The 21,597-nt window shown below is 41.8% G+C and overlaps 1 protein-coding gene across 1 annotated transcript; it reads left to right on the top strand.

Annotated features, from left to right (window-relative positions):
* Nucleotides 1–9,583: 9,583 nt before the first annotated feature.
* LOC102413100 (zinc finger X-linked protein ZXDB) lies at nucleotides 9,584–15,206 on the top strand. The gene has a single exon (XM_006050267.3). The coding sequence runs from the start codon at nucleotides 9,686–9,688 to the stop codon at nucleotides 12,092–12,094; it is 2,409 nt and encodes an 802-aa protein (XP_006050329.2). The 5' UTR covers nucleotides 9,584–9,685; the 3' UTR covers nucleotides 12,095–15,206.
* The last annotated feature ends 6,391 nt before the right edge of the window (nucleotides 15,207–21,597 follow it).

Here is a 21,597-nt window from a genome sequence, read left to right as displayed (position 1 = left end):
ACTCCAGGATGTCTTGCTCTAAGAGAGTGATCTCATCATCATGGTTATCTGAGTCACTAAGACCATTTTTGCCTAGTTCTTCTGTGTATTCTTGACACCTCTTCTTAATCTCATCTGCTTCTGTTAGGTCCTTGCCTTTTCTGTCCTTTACTGTGTCCATTTTTGCATGAAATTTTCCCTTGGTATCTCTAATTTCCTTGAAGAGATCTCTAGTCTTTCCCATTCTATTGTTTTCCTCTATTTCTTTGCATTGTTCACTTAGGAAGGCTTGCTTTCCCTTTCTCTCTTGCCTTTCACTTCTCTTTTTTTTTTCCCCAGCTATTTGTAATGCTTCCTCAGACAACAATTTTGCCTTCCTGCATTTCTTCCACCTTGGGATGGTTTTGGTCACTGCCTTCTATACTGCCGGGAGCCGGCATATTGCATATTGAGTGCATATTGCATATTGCATATTGAGTGCAGCACTTTCCACAGCATCATCTTTCAGGATCTGGAATAGCTCAACTGGAATTCTATCACTGCCGGGAGCCAGCGTGAGGCACTCCGCCCGTGGCAAAGGTCATGAGGAAGGAGGCTCGGCATATGCAAAGGCGGGATCGAGCCTCAGGAGTCCCCCTGGAAATTCTCGAGCATCTACCCCCAAAACCAGAGTCTGCCTACTTTCTGCTTTGTGCTTTCACCTACACCTCTGACTTTACGGGGGGCTGTCCCCCACTACCTCTCTCTGAAAAGAGAGTTAGCTTACAGCTGCAGTTAACAATTCCTGGGTGTGACAGTGTTTCAACCTACAAACTCCTTTGGAAATCCTCTAGCCTGCCTGAATAGGTTTTTCCGGCCACATGTGATTGTTCAGAGCCTCCCAACTGTGAGAGGCAGGAGATGTTCTAAACTGCCTAAACACAGATTCCTTTGAGTAGTTAAAAGATTGATTAGAAATTGTATTGGTGAAGGGTTTTTTCACTTGTTGAGCCAATGTTTGCTGCTAAGTCTCCATACTCCTTACCTACTGTGTCCTTGGCAGTGTATTGATTGATATAATGGGTGTATAGAAATGTAAAATGCAGCTTTGTCCAATGCTTTTTGGGAGGCTGGTGCCTGACTTTGGAATAATCACCTTTAGAGAAAAATAAGTTTCTTAAAATGTTAACAGGCCTCCGGGCCAGAAGATGATGTCAATCACCTGAACTTTTGCATATGATAAGTTTGAAAGCCTGGCTTAGATTAAAACCAGGAACTGCTGTCCTTGCATGACTCCACCCCTTCCCCCATTATCCTCTATGCATAACTTAAGGTATAAAAACTACTTTGGAAAATAAAGTGCGGGCCTTGTTCACTGAAACTTGGTCTCCCTATGTCACTCTCTCTCCCAAATTCTGGCTGAGTCTCCATCTGGAGCGTGGAACCCGCCATGCTTGCTAATTATGCCTGGGCTTCTAAGATCTGACCGGGGAGGCCTCAGTGTCTCCTCTCCTTCGGGAGAACGGAAGGACGCCTGCGGCCTACGTAAGTGGTGCAAACTTCTTGTCTTGAAGTTTTATTGGTCTCCCACGTAAACCAAGCTACTCAGCCTCTTTTCTCCACTGAATTTTCCTACTGAGCTATCCTCATTCTATTACTCTTTGTATCCTTAATTAACGTGTAATTAAGCAGTTGTTTCCTGACCCTTGCCTATGCCGTCTCTCCTTCGAATACCCTGGATCAGCTGGGGCTGGACCCCGGCACTATACAATGTTACAAACCTCTGTCCATAGTTCTTCAGGCACTCTGTCTACCAGATCTACTCCTTTCAATCTATTTGTCACCTCCATACCTGAATGGTCTAATGGATTGCCCTACTTTCTTCAATTTAATCCTGAACTTTGCAATATGGAGTGCATAGTCTGAGCCACAGCCAGCTCCAGATCTTGTTTTTCCTGACTCTATTGAGCTTCTCCATGTTTGGCTGTCAAGAATATAATCAATCTGAATTCAGTATTGACCATGTGCTGATGTCCATATGTAGAATCATCTCTTGTGTTGTTGGAAGAGGGTGTTTGCTATGACCAGTGTGTTCTCTTGGCAAAACTCTGCTAGCCTTTGCCCTGCTTCATTTTGTACTCCAAGCCCAAATTTTCCCTGTTACTCAGGTATCTCTTGACTTCCTACTTTTTCATTCCAATCCTCTAAGATTAAAAGGACATCTTTTTTGGTTGTTAGTTCTATAAGGTCTTGTAGGTCTTCGTAGAACTGTTTGATTTCATCTTCTTTGATATTAGTGATTGAGGCATAGACTTGGATTACTGTAATGTTGAATGGTTTGCTTTGGAAACCAACTGAGATTATTCTGCTGCTTTTGAGAATGACCCCAAATACTGTAGTTCAGATTATTTGGTTGACTATGAGAGCAACTCCATTTCTTCTAATGGAATCTTGGCCACAGTAATAGATATAATGGTCATCTGAGTTAAATTTGCCTATTCCCATCCATTTTCGTTCACTGATTCCTAAAATGTCACTGTTCACATTTGCCATCTCCTGTTTGACCATGTCCAAGTTGCCTTGATTCATGAACCTAACATTCCAAGTTCTTATGCAGTACTGTTCCTTACAGCATCAGAATTTACTTTCACCACCAGACACATCCACCACACAACACCATCATTTCCACTTTGGCCCAGCCTCTTCATTCTTTTTGGAGCTATTTCTCTGCTCTTCCCCGGTAACATAATGGACACCTACTGACCTGGGGGGCTTATCTTCTGGTGTCATATATTCTTGACTTTTCATACTGTTCATGGGGTTCTCAAAGCAAGAATACTGAAGTGGTTTGCCATTCCCTTCTCCAGTGGACCATGTTTTGTCAGAACTCTCCACCATGACCCATCCGTCTTGGGTTGTCCTGCACAGCATGGCTCATAGCTTCATTGAGTTACATGAGGCTGTGATCCATGTGATCATTTTGGTTAGCTTTCTGTGACAGTGGTTTGTGGGGAACTCACAAATTCACCTTCCTGCTGCAGGGAGAGCTCCAACAGCTGCAGCTACACTGCCCACCTTCAGAAACCAGACTAGAATTGTATATCTCCACAAAACCTGGTTCTCAATGATCTCTACCAAGTGAGAGCACCTGCTTGGATCCCCAGTGGTAAAATCTTCCCGTGCGGCAGCCCTAGAGAGTTTCTCCTTTTGTTAGTGAGCAAGTTTCAGATTTCACATTTGTGTCTCATCATTGCATGCCCGGTGGTTAAGAGAGCCAAGGCAGCAGGTCCAACAGCCTATAAAGGATAAACCTACTATTCATATTCGGTTCCTCCTGTACAAGTTGTCATGGTGCTTGGAATAGGAAGCCACCCCAGTCCTGTGTGAGAACAGAAGGCTATGGGTTAATGTGTCTTGTGTGACTTCTGAACAGAAGAGGTGAATATGCTTTATACATTGGAAGTACTAGGAAGAGAGTTCAATATTCCAAGGATGAGCAACTATAACAGTATCCCCCCCGCCTCTGGATTTAGTGGTATCTTATTCTATCCATGAATATGGATGCACCAAAAGAATAAAGTTTTTTTTTTCTTTTAAATTAAATTGTCTCTCCTTCCTAGTATAAGATGCCAATTCAGTCACTAAAGAATGGATAATTTGTCATTTAAGAATGGCAAAATTATAGGTCATTTCCCCTCATCAATTTTTGTCCATTTTTGAGCCTAAAGGCAAGCTAGAAAAGTGAAGTTAAAGTACTCAAGTTGACAACACTGGCAAATACATGCACTTTGTTAGCACACAGGCATCTTTTTCCCTGCTCTTCCATGGACAGTGTCCTGATGAGTATGGCTTTAAATGAAATCCAAGTATCTTCTCTCCCTGTTTAGCTCAGGTACTAAATCAGGTACTAATCAAAAGAGTAGAGCTACATTTCAGGTATAAACTAGTCTATTCCTGAGTAGAACATGTGCTATTCACACTCATGGTGTAAGAGGCAATCTCAGCATGCACCTAGTCTGTTCTTGCAGGTAGAACAGGCAAGTCCTGGGTAGGCCTAGAATGCAGAGGTTACAGTGTCTCTGCCCTAGCCCCATGACACCCACTTTGTGCCAGAGCCTGGGTTTTGCAGCAAAACTCATTTCAGGCCAAGCAGCCCTGGGTCCAACAAGAATTATAAGCCGTCTATTATAACTCTTTAAATGGCCAGTCCTGCTGCTTCAATCATTAATTGACCAGAGAAACAGTATGATGATAGAGTGGGTGCCTATTTTCAGTTCAGTTCAGTTGCTCGGTCGTGTCCAACTCTTTGCCTATTTTAGACAGCGTATTCAAAAGCAGAGACATCACTTTGCTGACAAAGGTCTGGATAGTTAAAGCTATGGTTTTTCAAGTAGTCATGTACGGATGTGAGAATTGGACCAACAAGAAGACTGAGTGCCAAAGATTCAATGCTTTCAAATTGTGGTGAAGGAGAAGCCTCTTGAGAATCCCTTGGATAACAAGGAGACCAAACCAGTCAATTCTAAAGGAAATCAGCCCTGAATATTCATTGGAAGGACTGATGCTGAGGCTGAAGCTCTAATACTTTGGCCACCTGATGCAAAGAGCTGACTCACTGGAAAAGACTGATGCTGGGAAAGATTGAGGGCAGGAGGAGAAGGGGGCCACAGAGGATGAGATGGTTAGATAACATCACTGACTCAATAGACATGAATTTGTGCAAACTCCAGGAAATGGTGAAGGACAGGAAAGCCTGGTGCACTACAGTCCATGGGTTTGCAAAGTTGGACATGATTTAGTGACTGGAAAACAACAGGGTGCCTATGATTCGTGTAGCAAAGTAACAATATAAGGGACACCCTTAAACTGATGAAGGATATGAAACCAATTATTAATGTATTGCCTCCCTGTTCTAATTTCACCCTTTAAGATAAGTTCTCTGATAATGGATGGATTACTTTAAGAATCTCTCTTTCAGAGTGATCATGATGTTCTGTTTTCTCAGGTAGAAGACACTGGATGGACATTGAAGGAGGAAGTAGCTCTCCTGTGACTTCTGACTGTCAGAAGTGTGAGTGTAATGATAGCCTAGGTGTTCTGCTCCAAGCATGGGCCCAGAAAAACTGTCCTCATCAATTGTGCAGAACCAGTATGGCCTGGTTAGCTTTCTGTGGGCCTCTTCATAGGGATATCTTGTGCTCCATGCCACGTACCCACTGATTCCCCCTACTTGATTGCACTCATTCCTCACCTTACCCCACCACTAGGTTTATCTCCTGCACTTATCCAAAGGCTGCGACCCTCACATCATCGAGGCCCTCCTGATCCTATGTATAGGACATTGCTAGTTCCAGGCCTCCAACTCCACCAGGTCCCTTGTTCCTACTACATGTCCACATGCTGGCCATGAGCTGTGGCTTTCCCACACTGATGTTCACCAGAGGATACCTTCCTGTTTACTCTGCCACTGTAGACCAGCTCTGGTTCCGCAGACTGGCTCTGGCACTGGTAAATTAGCAAACTTCTCTGCCATCCAGTAGGTTCTGCTACACCTTCTCCAATGAGCTGTTATCTATAGCCTTGTGGAAGAACCCCCATTCCAAGTTTGTCTTTCTTTGGGCATGCTTCTCAAACCCAGGATACCATATAGAGTTTTCCTATATCCTATATATCCTACATGTGTCATATTTAATAATTCTTTATGTTTAAACACTATGTTTAATTTTCTCCTGTCCACTGTGTATTTTCCATCTCCTGATTGGATCCAGGTTGCTACAGAACACAACACCTACAACAAATACCATTCTTGGAATTACTAAAAGCTTTCTTTTGAGAGTTTCATGAAGTAAGAATGTCCACTATCACCCAGAAAGTATAGTAGGTGGGAAAAGAAGGAACAAAGTGCTTGGAAAGGAAGATGTGAAACTGGCACTATTTGCAGATGATATAATTCTGTACACTAAATTCTACAGGTATTTACAGACAAATTGGTAGAATCAATAAAAGAGTTTAGGTGGCTGTTTATAGGATAAAATATTAACATTCAGAAGTCAATTTTATTCTATTTACCAGCAATATATTTACAAAATGAAAATTTCAAAGGCAGTATTTGTAAAATATGAAGTACCTAGGATAAAATGCTCTCTTATGGGAAAAATGAAATATTATTGGGACATATTAATGAAGTTTTTATTAAAAGGAAAGGCACACCATATCCATTCAATAGCATTTTATATTCTAGACAAGAAATCAAATCTAAAAGTGCAATGCAGTCCCAATTAGAACCCTAAATGGGGTTTTGGTTGAATTTTTTCTGATGAATTGATATTTGAAAAGGATTCAAGAGAGGCAAAAAAATAACCTAGACATTCTTGAAGAACAAGGTAGAATTGAGTGGCCTTATCCAAATATCAGAATTGGCTGTAGAACTGTAGGGATGAATTTGTGGTATTTTAAGTAGACAGATAAATAGAGCCATGGTACTTAATAGAGAATACACAAACTAGCCCATACATAGGTAGATGTTTGATTTATGACACATGCAGAACTGCAAATCAGTTGGAAAAGGGCAGACTTTTCAGTAAGTGGTTCACTGAAACAATCAGATATCCACATAAAAAAAAGAAAGAAACCCTACTCAACACTATACACAGACATCACTTGTAGGTGGATTATGACCTAACTGTGAGAGGCAAAACCATAAATATTTCAGAAGACAATATAGAGAATAGTTTTATGGCCCCAGGGCAGGGACAGATTTCTTGAAACAGAAAAACACTAGCCATAAGGAAAAGAATGATAAATTTTGACTATGCTATCATTAAGTATGTTATATAATTAAGCATGTCTTAATTAAAGTCTGTTCACAAAGCACAGCACAGAAGAGAAAATACAAACAACAAAACAAAAGATTATTTTAGCCACACATATAACCACCAGTGGATTGATATTTAAAACACACAAATAACTCACTGTATCAGTAAAAACAGGATGGGAAATAGAATAGAAAAATGGTGAAAGAGTTGAACATGAACAGGCTTTTCATAGGAGAGAATGTCCAAAATGTTCATAAACGTAAGAATGTGCAAAAATTTAATAGTAGAGGAAAACAAGTAAATTAAATTCTGGCAATATTTGGTGTAGATGAAGATATGCAGGCAGAGGAACTCTCTATGTTGCTACTGGGACTATAAGTTGGTACAACCACTACAGAAAACAATTTGGCACCATGTAGAAAAGCTGGAGATATGCATACTCTATGGGCCAATGATTCTCTTCTTGCTTGTATACCCAAGAGACTTTTAAACATGAGTCCTATGAAAAATGCCCAAGAAGGTTCATTGCACCATTGTTCATGATTAAAAGCTAAAAACAGCCCCAGTGTTTATCCAGTGTAGAATGATACAATCATATCACAATTACTTTGCTAAAATCATGCATTGGAATGCTAGTCAATGATGGAGACAAAAGGTCCAAGGCTACTAGGCACAAGATGGATGAGTCTCTCAAATAAATATGATATAGAATGAAAGAAGCAGGCCATAAAGGGGAGCATGCAGTATTATTCCACTGACACAACTTCAAATAAACTGTATTGCTTAGGAATGCATACAAAAGTTGTAAAGTCATGTTTATAAAAAAGTATTTTAGAAATTATCATCATAAAGTCAAGATAATGGCTATATCCATAGGGGAGAGTGTGGGTTGTGATTGGGAGGAATACCAGTGGCTGTAGTCTGGAAGGCTGGCAATGTTCTATTTCTTGACCTTGGTCCTGGTTACGTGTGTTTGCTTTTACAAGGGGCTTCCCTGGCGTTATCTAAACCTGGCAGATACGTTATATGCACTTCTGTGTGCCTCAGATTTGAAAAAATAAGTGCTTTCTCCAAAAAACATAATAGAAAATAAAATGTGTGATGTAGAACTTTTGATGAGGTTTGAACTGTTATGGATGAAAAACTTGATCTTTTAATCAAGAGAGCAGTAAGTGTCCATTATCATTAGAAGAGGCAAAAGAAGGGATTGTTTAAACTGTCATTTAGTCACTAAAAATGCCTGACTCTTTTGGGACCCCATGGATTATAGCTGGCCAGGCTCCTCTGTCCATGGGATTTCTCTGGCAAGAGTACTGGAGAGGGTTGCCATTTCCTTCTCCAGGGAATCTTCTTGACCCAGGGATGGACCCGTGTCTACTGCACTGGTAGGAGGATTCTTTACCACTAAGCCATCAGGGAGGCCCATTTAAACTATAGGTATCCCATAATCTAGTCAGCACTTGAAACCTTTCTCTTGCCAGATAATTCACCCTATATTTAAATCAATTCCCAACTCACTGATGACTGACAAATTGGAGGATCATCATCAATATTAATAAGATCATTAGGCATCACAGGCCAAATCCATTACAGTGAGACTAGGCCACCACACTTAAATGCAAGCAGGCACACCGAGGCTACTGGGCAGGCAAAAGGCATCTGTGCCTTTTTCTCAGGACAGTCCACTACAGTAACTTAGGGTTAACCCTATCACATTTCACCAGTACTGCTGTCCAGAGACCTCCACGTACTGGAGAAGCTAGAGTAAGCTGAGGAATGTCCTCATCATGCTGTGAGATTGGACATGAAATTTACCATGGTGTACCCAAAGCTGGACGGAGAAGGCAATGGCACCCCACTCCAGTACTCTTGCCTGGAAAATCCTATGGACGGAGGAGTCTGGTAGGCTGCAGTCCATGGGGTCGCTGAGGGTCGGACACGACTGAGCGACTTCACTTTCACTTTTCACTTTCATGCATTGGAGAAGGAAATGGCAACCCACTCCAGTGTTCTTGCCTGGAGAATCCCAGGGATGGGGGAGCCTGGTGGGCTGCCGTCTATGGGGTCGCACAGAGTCGGACATGACTGGGGTGACTTAGCAGCATCACCCAAAGCTGGAAGAGCAAAGAGTTGGTTTAGGTTGTGCACCTTATAGGGAGAACCCAGGAGGAGGTTGGGTCTTCCAGATTTCAATATAAACTACTTCATCCTCCAGGCCTTGCATTTCTAGGCTCAACAGTGCTAATCTGCTTTGACCCCACCTCTTACTCATTATAGTCTCTGCAATAGCAGGACGAAAAATTTAACTATGGGACAAATTTTCCTGAGGACATTGCTCAAGACAGTTCTGAATATGGAAGTCTCCAGGAAAATTTTTAAAAAGACATAATTTTCCATAGTGTATTCTCTCAGGAATTTTCTGTCACCTATCAATCCAGCCAACCATCCATCCAATACACAGTGTTTAACACATGGTAAGTGCTAACTACCATGCTTAGCACTGGGAGGGACTGGGGTGTATGTGTTTATTTTGATACATACCGTGAGGTTCCGGTTTATGTTGCCATTTAGTAGATAGATACCTAAGGTATTCATTCCAGCACTTTTTACTGAAGTGAACTGCCATTTCCCTTGAATCTCTGAAGACCTCCTTGATTTCCTACTAATATTAACAGGGGAACTTATTTATGTATATGAGGCTCTGCCCCTGGGCGTTTTATTCTGTTCTAGAGACCCTGTACAAGAATATTTAAATCACGGTGGCGTTCAACACGTTTTAATATCTGATAGGGCCAGTTTCTGCGCAGTGCACTTTTTTTTTCTCTTTCAGGAACGTGTTCGGGCCCGCGGCAGGGGGCGGGATCGCGCCTCCTCCGCGGCTCTGGTTCCAGTGGAGCTTCACGGACGCAGAGATGGAAATCCCGAGGCTGCTCCCGGCTCGCGGGATGCGACAAACCGGCGGGGCTGGCAGCCCCGAGGGCAGCGGCCGGATCCGCGGAGGTCCTGACCTGCGGGCCAGTCAGGCCCCGGCGCGCCGCCTCCTGCTGCTCCGGGGCCCCCAAGATGGCGGGCCCGGGCGGCGGCGTGAGGAGGCCAGCGCGGCCTCTTCGTGCCCAGGCCCAGGCCCGAGCCCGTTGGCGCTGAGGCCCGATCACGCTAGCGGCTGTGGCAGCGGCGGCGGGAGCGGCGGCGATGACTTCTTCCTGGTGCTGCTGGACCCGGTGGGTGGAGACGTAGCTACCGCGGGCGCTGGCCAGGCCACAGGGCCCGTGTGGAGGGAGGAAGCCGGGCTGGGCCCAAGGCTCCTGGGGGGCGAAAGCGGCGCGAACCCCGAGGGCCGCCCTGCGCTGGGCCCCAGCTGCCTGTCGGCTATCCCGGCTCCAGTCCCGGCCCTGGCCCCGATCCCCGCTTCAGGCCTGGGCCCTGCCGCGGCCTTCGCAGGCACAGTCGCCATTCACAACCAAAACCTGCTGTTGCGCTTGGAGAACGGCGTCCTCACCCTAGCCACGCCCCCACCGCAGCCCGGGGGTCTGATCGTCCCGCAAGCTGGGATCCCGCACGCTGCGCAGCCTGGAGACTGTCCCGAGCTGCCGCCCGACCTCCTGCTGGCGGAGCGGGCAGAACCTGCGCCTGCCCCAGCGCCCAAGGAGGAGGCGGAGGGCCTGGCGGCTATTGAGAGCCCTCGCGGGCCGCCAGGCCCAGGCCAGGGCGTGTTGCTGTACCTGTGTCCTGAGGTGCAGTGCGGACAAACCTTTGCAAAGAAGCACCAGCTGAAGGTGCACCTGCTGACACACAGCAGCAGCCAGGGCCAGCGGCCCTTCAAGTGCCCCCTGGGTGGTTGTGGGTGGACCTTCACCACCTCCTACAAGCTCAAGAGGCATCTGCAGTCACACGACAAACTGAGGCCCTTCGGCTGCCCAGCAGAGGGCTGTGGCAAGAGCTTCACCACCGTGTATAACCTCAAAGCACACATGAAGGGCCACGAGCAGGAGAACTCATTCAAATGTGAGGTGTGTGAGGAGACCTTCCCCACGCAGGCCAAACTCAGCGCCCACCAGCGCAGCCACTTCGAGCCTGAGAGGCCCTACCAGTGTGCGTTTTCCAGCTGCAAGAAGACATTTATCACAGTGAGTGCCCTGTTTTCCCATAACCGCGCCCACTTCAGGGAACAGGAACTCTTTTCCTGTTCCTTTCCTGGCTGCAGTAAACAGTATGACAAGGCTTGTAGGCTGAAAATTCACCTTCGGAGCCACACTGGTGAGAGACCGTTCCTTTGTGACTTTGAGGGCTGTGGCTGGAACTTCACTAGCATGTCCAAACTCCTAAGGCACAAACGGAAGCACGACGATGACCGGAGGTTCATGTGCCCGGTGGAAGGGTGTGGGAAATCTTTCACAAGGGCTGAACATCTGAAAGGCCACAGCATAACCCACCTGGGCACAAAGCCTTTTGTGTGCCCGGTGGAAGGTTGCTGTGCCAGGTTCTCTGCTCGCAGTAGTCTCTACATTCACTCCAAGAAACACTTGCAGGATGTGGACACTTGGAAAAGCCGATGCCCAGTCGCCACTTGTAATAAACTCTTCACATCCAAGCACAGCATGAAGACCCACATGGCCAAAAGGCACAACCTGCGCCAGGATCTCTTAGCTCAGCTGGAAGCTGCAAATTCTCTTACACCCAGCAGTGAACTTACCAGCCAGGGGCAGAGTGACCTCAGTGATGCAGAGCTTGTGTCTCTCTTCTCTGATGCGCCTGGTAATAGTTCTGCTGCAGTACTGGACACGGCATTGGTGAACTCTGGGATCTTGACTATTGATGTGGCTTCTGTGAACTCAACTCTGGCAGGAAACCTCCCTGCTAATAATAATAATTCCTTAGGGCAGGCAGTGGACCCTCAGGCCTTGATGGCCACCAGTGACCTTCCTCAAAGTTTGGATACCTCACTCTTCTTTGGAACGACAGCAGCAGGTTTTCAGCAGGGTCCCTTAGATATGGATGATGTCTCAAGTCTAAGTGCGGGGCCGTTGGCATCTCTGAGCTCTTTGGCTTTGAAAAACTCGAGTCAAGAGCCCCAAGCTTTGATCCCTAGCAGTAAGCTAACAGTAGACACAGATGCTCTGACTCCTTCAAGCACCCTTTGTGAAAACAGTGTCTCAGAACTACTGCCACCAACCAAAACGGAATGGAATGTACATCCTGACTCGGACTTCTTTGCACAGGAGGAAGAAACCCAGTTTGGATTCTCCAATCCAGCAGGAAACCATGGGTCTCAGAAAGAAACAGATCTTATCACAGTGACTGGCAGCTCATTTTTGGTATGAACTAAATTCTGTTCATTCCTGCCACATGGCTTACTTTTATTGATGACACTCAATTTTGAGAATATTCTGGCCTGAATGCTTAAATACAGTCATTTCTTATAGGTCTGAAGGAGAACAGAGCCCTGGGCTGAAAGTTTGGAGGTTTAAATCCTGATCTTGGGTCTGGAACTTGCGGGTTGTGTGACCTTGAACAAGTCACTTATCCTATCTGAGCCTTAATTTCCTTATTTATGAGATGAGGTGGTTTGAATAGATTGTTTCAAAGGTCTTTTCAATTCTATGATTCCTTGATAATATGCTTCTTTCCTTGAGAAAAATTAGAACATTTTTTCAGTGATGTTGCATGTGCTTTTTTCAAACATGCATAATATACACATAATATAATGAACATTCATATACATGACACCCAACTTCAGCTATTATCAATTCATGAATATTCTTTTTTATCTAATCTCCATTCATACCATCTTCCAGTATTATTTTGAAATAAATACAAGGTATCACATAATTTCAACCATAAATATGCAATATATAGTTCTGAAAAGCATGGGCTGTTTTCAAAAAATCTTCAATTCCATTGTCATACTTAAAGTTAGCAGTAATTCCTTAATACTGTCAACATTCCAGCTTATAATTGTCTCATAAATGCTATTTGTTGTTAACATTTAAACAGTTAGAATCTGAGTAAGCCTCTTAAGTGTATTTTTAATCTGTATATTACCATATTGTCTCTTTGCATTTAATTCATTGAAGAAAAGTTATTTCACATGTAGAGCTTACCACAGTCTTAAGTCTTGGTGATTATATCCATGTGGTGTCACATTCCTCTACACTCTATTTCCTTAATTTGGTGTTTGGATCTAGAGACTTGGTCAGAATGGAAATATGATTTTGGGGCCATGAATGTTTCATGTGTTGTGTTCTTTTAGCATGTGGCACAGAATGTCTAGTTTTCTCTTGGATATTTGCAGCTGCCGGTGATCAGTGCATTAATTCATAATTACCTTTGCTTCTGATATCATGATTTGTTCTTGTAGAGTTACTATTAGTGGAGGAATAAATGCTGCTGAAGGCATATGTAAAAATTCATTAGAAATATATTCAATGACAAAATATTTTCTTGAAGATAGAACTAACAAGGAGAAAAGGTAACAAAAAATGTGTTGACTCTGTTCACCATTTATCTTCCTCCTCTCTTTTGATGATGAGAAGGTTTGTTTTTATAGAAATTGCCAGCCAGGACTTGGACATGAAACAGCATGTACATGCTCACTCATTCGTGTCCGACTCTGAGACCTCATGGACTGTAGCCCACCAGTCTCCTCTGTCCATGGGATTTTCCATGGCAAGAATACTGGATTGGGTAACCATTCTCTTCTCCAGGTTATCTTCCTGACCCCGGTCTTGAACCTGGGTCTCCTATATTGCAGGCAGTTTCTTTACCATCTGAGCCACTAGGGAAGCCTGAGATGAAACAGACCCAGGGTCAAATTCATGTTGAATAAGTGGCCTTGAATAAATTAGTTTCACTAAGCTTCAGTTTCCTAGCTGTCAAATGATCATAGCAATGCACATACATAGCTAACACACCTGAGACTTTTAATCCTTTCCAGTTTTTAATAGGTAAGGAAAAAATATTACATCTTTGGCTTATCTTGTTGAATTTATACAATCCTTTCACGCTCTCAATCCTCCTTACTATAAGGAAGAAATTGGGATAATTTGATCCTGTTTCTGTCTAGACAATAAGGTTTGTGAGAATTAGGGTGAAGCAGGATGGGGAAATCTCTTTATTTCCTCCACTGTATTATTTCCTCCCTGCCAGGAATTTCTGTGGCTAATGCCAGAAGTGGAAACATTACTCACAGGTATATCTGCATCCCTATTCATTAGACCAATCTGTCACCATCTTTGATCTCTTTCAGAGTTAGACTTTGCTGTACCTCCAAAGTCGCTTGTGCATGAAACTGATAATGAAGCAGAGAAAGATTCCTCCTCTCTGTGGTTTGGAGAGCTCATTGCATTTTCCCAGAGTTGAAAGGAAAGGTTGAAGCTGAATATTGTGTAAAATTTCTGTCTTACATGAGTTTGGCATTTTTAACTTTGTGGAATATCTTCACAACTGTTGTTCAGAGCAACCCTGTGTGGTGGTTTTGGCAAAGTCTGCTGTGACTCATGGCATTTTAGCAAATGCACATTCCAAATGGACTTTGGCTAGTGACTGACAGTTCTATATATAGCTTAAAACAAAGAAGATAAATTCTTTTCACCTCTCCCTTCCCACTCATCCAACTTTCATGATTTATTACTGTGTCATAACTAGCTGCTGTTTTCCACTTTAATTGGTTTCTGTTACTTTCTGTTTACTTTCTCGCCCGTCCTTGTATGTGCATTCCAGCCCTTGCCATGCCTTACTTTTTATTTTTTAATGGATAGATCTCTTCTTGCCACTGTTCCTCAGATCTCCTCATAGACATTTTCTTCCACTGATAACATTTGCTGAGTGTACACTGCAGTTGTGTGTATAGTAAGAAGTTATTTTCTGAGCTTAAATAATCCTGTGTGTATATATATGACTCAGATGATATAAGACATTATTTTCTATATTGTGCAGACAAGAAATGGATTTCTGTTTCATTATTTCCATTTTTAAGAAGTTTTTGCCAAGGAGTTCAGTTAAAACTCTTTATTTGCTGTAGTGTACTAGCCCAGTAGTGTTTGCATGTGAATGTCTATGGATGACATTTATTGTAGCGCTTTGGAAGTGCACCAAAAAATTGTCACTTTGAAATGTTTATGTACTGTGTGTAAGGGAGTATACACACATATCCACATAAATATATTTTTAAAATGGTTTTATTCATTTAGTGATAAAAGTAGACATACTTTTGTAAATCAGAGAAGTGCTCAGAATTTCATTGTGTCTACTCAGTGTTTTCTCTTTTTGCTTTAGAAATATTTGTATTCATAAAGCACATTTAAAAATATTGTAATTCATTAAGGACTCTTAAATTGACCACTATATTGCATATCTGGCAGTTAATGTGCGTCGAGGATTGGAATGAACACACAAGTAGCAAACATCAAATAAATTACTTACACATGAAGATAATTTATACTGTGATTTCTTTTTTTGAATTCCTTAAACCAAGTTCCATCCAATAAAAAAATCATTATACTTTTTCCTACTCATTGAATTTTCAAAAGACAGATGTTAACTTTTCTCATGGGTTCACAGGATTTCATTGAACAAATTCATTCAAATAATTCCCTTTCAACTCCATTTTCTAAAAAAATGGTGGACCTTTTTATACTTTAAAGGTATGAAGTTAAATTTCTGTTGTTGATGGTTTAAAATTGCCATCAGTCCTTTTAAATAATTGTACACATTTTAATTTAATCCTATTTCCTTTCTGCTTCTCCTCCATTTGGTTTATTTAAAAAATCTTGCCAATTGGAAGCATAATAATATAATGGCTTAAAACAGGTTTATTTCTGGGTACTCTGTTGATCACATTGATCATGTTAAAAATATACTGGCATTGGCATTTTTATCAATGTAATGAATATATTATATATAATATATTATAATATATTATATTATAATAATATATAATGAATATATTAATGTAATGAATATAACACAGTGCTGAATAGCAGGAGTTAATTATGAGTAAAGTATGAAATTTATTTGTCTCTTCATGTTCTTATCCAGGAGGCATATGAGAAGGCAATTTATTAACTGGAGGTACCACTGTATTTATTTCAAGTTAATAAATACTTATTAAGCATCATTGTGCAAAATACAACGTAACATAGTAAAGGTTCTATAAGAAGAGTAATATTCAACTCTGACATTTACAAAGATTACAGTTGATGGGAGACATAAAAAGATTAAATGGAGAAGAGAAACAGGAAAAGTTTAATTTGGTACCAAAATGACTGACGGGGGGAAAAAAACCGGTAAGAATAATGAGTTTATTCTGAACACAGATGAGAGCCAGTGAATGTGTTTAAATTCAGGAGTCAGATCATGAAAATGATATCTAGAGTGTTAATATAATGGAAGTGTACAATACGGATTAGATGGTGCATGCGTGCACGCTAGGTTGCTCTAGTCATGTCCAACTCTGTGTGACCCTATGATCTGGAGCCCACCAGGCTCCTCTGTCAATGGGATTTTCCAGGTGAGAATACTAGAGTGGGTTGCCATACCCTCCTCCAGGGGATCTTACTGACCCAGAGATCGAACCCTCATCTCTTATGCCTCCTGCCTTGGCAGGTAGGTTCTTTATCACTAGTGACACCTGAGAAGCCTGAATTAGATGGTAGAGACTGGAATAGAAAACCAGTGAAAGCTTTTGGCCTGAATTAGATGGTAGAGACTGGAATAGAAAACCAGTGAGAAAGCTTTTGCAGCAGCACAGGTGTTCTATGATGAAACATGAACCCTGGACTAGATGCTGTCAGTGGGAAATGACAAGAAGGAACAAATATTAGGGAGATAGCTATCATCATAGCAAATTAGAAATAACTCAAGTTTCCTTGGGGACTGTAATAATCATTTTCACTTAACAGTGAAGTAAGTAAGAAAGTCTTTTTTGGAAATGAGTGTGTTAAGATGGTGTTTAGCTAAATGATAATTTTAAAATAATTGTTATTCCTGCATAAGCTATCCACATTGTGCTTTATCTGCTTTCTAAACAGCAACTGAGGGCCACTTACTCTTTCTTAGTTCTCTCAGGCATTCTTAGAACTACCTATACAATTCTGATCCTTTTATTTCCCTTTCAATTATGAGAGGCCTCTTCACCTTGTCTTGAGTGAGACATTGAACAACGTGGTTACTAGTTTACATGGCTATTGAGGACTTGAAATGGGCCTAGTGTGAATGTAAGACTGAATTTTTAATTAAATTTAATTTAAATTGAATCTGAAACAGTTGAAAATATTTTCTGTTAAACACAACTTTACTGTTTTAGTAGGATTAAATTTCACTTTAATTATTGAAACTTTAACATCCAAATTGAGATGTACTGTAAAATACAAACATAATTTTGAAGCCTTAGTGCACAAAAATATTTCATAGTATTTTTTATTGATTACACATTGAATTATATTTGAATATTTTTCAGTTTTATTGAGGTATAACTGACAGTAAAATTGTAAAATATTTAAAATGTACATTGTGGTGGTTTGATATTTGTATACATTGTGAGATGTGTTAACTAACTAGATCCTATTCCTAGGGTCTAGTTAGTTAATACATCCATCAAGTTACATATTTATTCATTTTTGAGGGGTGAGAACATTATATTTTAAAAATATTTGCTTAAAGTAATATAACAGTAAAATTAATCCTAATCGTTTTTTACTTTTAAAAATATGGCTATGGAAAAATTTTAAGTTATGCATTATAACAATTAAAATGTTTTAAAAATTAAAAGCTACAGCTATTACTCTTATTAAGTTTCTATTGGAAAGCACCAATCTGGATGTAACATTACCTCTCCAGACTACTCTGCATCAAAATGAGTTATTCAGTCTCTGCTGTGCATTGAGTATCTTTTCTACTACTGTGCTTAAGGTTTAGTAGTTATTCTATATTTAGGGTAAAATGATTTAAGTATTATCACAGACTCTGTCACAATTTGGTGAATTGTTACTATGAATTTGAGCAATTCTTCATGAAAATTTTATTTACTGGAGTGAGTTTTACCTGCATTTGTCTCAGTTGGAGCAGGCCAGTAGTAGAATCGTCAAAATCCAACATCACTGGATCTTTGTGAGATAGGCTTGTAGCTCCTTAGCCAGAGTTACATCTGTCACTAGAGAAAATTGAGAGGCAAATGGTGGCATAAGAACATAGTCATGAGAACCCCTATCATAGTCTTTCCATTTTATAATTGCTTTATACACTAAAAGACATAACCATAAAAAGAGTGGAAGAAAAAGAGTGAAAAATTAAAGAAGGAGCATGAATTAGGAATTAGGCTGTATTTAATGGTAAATTTGATTTACCTACATTGTCCTAGATTGTCAACTAAATTTCATTCTTTTTAATTACTAACATTTAAAACCACATAAAACCCTTTTGTCAATTTTTCTAAAGAAAGAAGCCTAACAGTATTTTAAAAGAAAGCATACAGTGATCTAAAAGCACCAACAGTCTCTGACCCTTAATACCATCCTTTATACATATTAAAAAGCAGAGACATTACTTTGCCAACAAAGGTCTGTCTAGTCAAGACTATGGTATTTCCAGTGGTCATGTATGGATGTGAGAGTTGGACTGTGAAGAAGGCTGAGCGCCAAAGAATTGATGCTTTTGAACTGTGGTGTTGAAGACTCTTGAGAGTCCCTCGGGCTGCAAGGAGGTCCAACCAGTCCATCCTAAAGGAGATCAGTCCTGGGTGTTCATTGGAAGGACTGATGCTGAAGCTGAAACTCCAATACTTTGGCCACCTCATGCGAAGAGTTGACTCATTGGAAAAGACCCTGATGCTGGGAGGGATTGGGGGCAGGAGGAGAAGGGGATGACAGAGGATGAGATGGCTGGATGGCATCACTGACTCGAGGGACATGAGTTTGAGTAGACTCCAGGAGTTGGTGATGGACAGGGAGGCCTGGTGTGCTGCGATTCATGGTGTCACGAAGAGTCAGACAGAACTGAGCAACTGAACTGAACTGAACAGAACTGATACATATTTACCAAGGTGCATGCTAAGACACTTAAGTTGTGTCTGACTCTTTGTGACCCTGTGAACTGTAGCCCGCTGGACTCCTCTATCCATGGGATTCTACAGGCAAGAATACTGGAATGGGTTGCCATGCCCTCCTCCAGGGAATCCTCTCAACCCAGGGTCTGAACCCATGTCTCCTGCAGCTCCTGCATTGCAGGCAGATTCTTTACCACTGAGCCACCAGGGAAATCCATTTACCAAGGTACCAATCAGCAGTTATGTATTGAGTATGTAATATGTGAAACACCCTGAGGTATTATACCTAAGTATGCTTCACTGCTGCTGCTGCTGCTAAGTCACTTCAGTCGTGTCCAACTCTGTGCGACCCCAGAGACGGCAGCCCACCAGGCTCCCCTGTCCCTGGGATTCTCCAGGCAAGAACACTGGAGTGGGTTGCCATTTCCTTCTCCAATGCATGAAAGTGAAAAGTGAAAGTGAAGTCACTCAGTCGTGTCCGACTCCTAGCAACCCCATGGACTGCAGCCTACCAGGCTCCTCCATCCCTGGGATTTTCCACGCAAGAGTACTGATGCTTCACTAATCCATTAATAAATATTTTACCTCTTAAGTACCTCTTATGTGACAAGTATTGTCCTTATGTTCAAAGACATGATCTAGATGGAAAATTATTAAAATCAATAAATAACAGAATTCTAAAGAGGTACCTTATAGATTTTACCAGAGTAAGATGTATCATTTTAAATGGGTGTACTAGAAGTGATTCTAGAGAATTTATACATTTAAAAAATTTATTTTTAATTGAAGGATAATTGCTTTATAATACTGTGTTGATTTCTGCCATACATCAATGTGAATCAGCCATAGATATCCATATGTTCCCTCCTTCTTGACTCCTTCCCACCTCCACCATCCCAACCCTCTAGGTTGTTACAGAGCCATGGTTTAAGTTCCCTAGGTCAAACAGAAAGTTCCCATTGGATATCTATATTACATATGGTAGTGTATATGTTCAGAGAAGGCAATGGCACCCCACTCCAGTACTCTTGCCTGGAAAATCCTATGGATGAAGGAGCCTGGTAGGCTGCAGTCCATGGGGTCGCTGAAGGTTGGACACGACTAAGCGACTTCAGTTTCACTTTTCACTTTCATGCATTGGAGAGGGAAATGGCAACCCACTCTGGTCCCATAACTTCATGGGAAATAGATGGGGAAACAGTGGAAACAGTGCCAGACTTTATTTTTTGGGGCTCCAAAATCACTGCAGATGGTGATTGCAGCCATGAAATTAAAAGATGCTTACTCCTTGGAAGGAAAGTTATGACCGACCTAGATAGCATATTCAAAAGCAGAGACATTACTTTGCCAACAAAGGTCCGTCTAGTCAAGGCTATGGTTTTTCCTGTGGTCATGTGTGGATGTGCGAGTTGGACTGTGAAGAAAGCTTAGAGCTGAAGAATTGATGCTTTTGAACTGTGGTGTTGGAGAAGACTCTTGAGAGTCCCTTGGACTGCAAGGAGATCCAACCAGTCCATCCTAAAGGAGATCAGTCCTGGGTGTTCATTGGAAGGAATGATGCTAAAGCTGAAACTCCAGTACTTTGGCCACCTCATGTGAAGAGTTGACTCATTGGAAAAGACTCTGATGCTGGGAGGGATTGGGGGCAGGAGGAGAAAGGGACGACAGAGGATGAGATGGCTGGATGGCATCACTGACTCGATGGACGTGAGTTTGACTGAACTCTGGGAGTTGGTGATGAACAGGGAGGCCTGGCATGCTGTGATTCATGGGGTTGCAAAGAGTCGGAGACGACTGAGCAACTGAACTGAATATTCCATTGTGTACATGTAATACAGCTTCTTTATCCATTCAGTTCATCCGTCAGTGGACATCTAGGTTGCTTCCATGTCCTAGTTCTTGTACATAGTGCTGCACTGAACACTGGGGTGCTGCTGCTGCTAAGTCACTTCAGTCGTGTCTGACTCTGTGTAACCCCATAGACGGCAGCCCACCAGGCTCCCCTGTCCCTGGGATTCTCCAGGCAAGAACACTGGAGTGGGTTGCCTTCTCTAGTGCATAAAAGTGAAAAGTGAAAGTGAAGTCGCTCAGTCATGTCCGACTCTTCGCGACCCCATGGACTGCAGCCCACCAGGCTCCTCCATCCATGGGATTTTCCAGGCAAGAGTACTGGAGTGGGATGCCATTGCCTTCTCCGGAACACTGGGGTATGTGTGTGTTTTTCAATTTTGGTTTCCTCAGGGTATATGCCTAGTAGTGGAATTACTGGGTCATATGGTAGTTTTATTCCTAATTATTTAAGGAATCTCCATATTGCCATCCATAGTGGCTGTATTAATTTACATTCCCACCAAATGCAAGAGGGTTCCCTTTTCTCCACATCTTCTTTTGCATTTATTTTTTGTGGATTTTTTGATGATGGTCATTCTGACCATTATGTGGTGGTATCTAATTGTAGTTTTGATTTGCATTTCTCTAATAATAAGTGATGTTGAGCATCTTTTCATATGATTACTAGTGATCTGTATGTCTTCTTTGGAGAAATGTCTGTTTAGGTCTTTTGCTCACTTTGTGATTGGGTTGTTTTTTCTGGTATTGTGTTGTATGAGCCACTTATATATTTTGGAGATTAATTCTTTGTCAGTTATTTAATTTGCTATTATTTTCTTCCATTCTGAGAGTTTTATTTTCACCTTTTTTATAGTTTCCTTTGCTTTGCAAAAACTTTTAGGTTAAATTAGGTCCCACTTGTTTATTTCAGTTTTTATTTCCATTACTATAGGA

Source organism: Bubalus bubalis, chromosome X (genome assembly GCF_019923935.1).
Source record: "Bubalus bubalis isolate 160015118507 breed Murrah chromosome X, NDDB_SH_1, whole genome shotgun sequence".
Classification (NCBI taxonomy): domain Eukaryota; kingdom Metazoa; phylum Chordata; class Mammalia; order Artiodactyla; family Bovidae; genus Bubalus; species Bubalus bubalis.
This window is presented reverse-complemented; position numbering and strand designations above follow the sequence as displayed.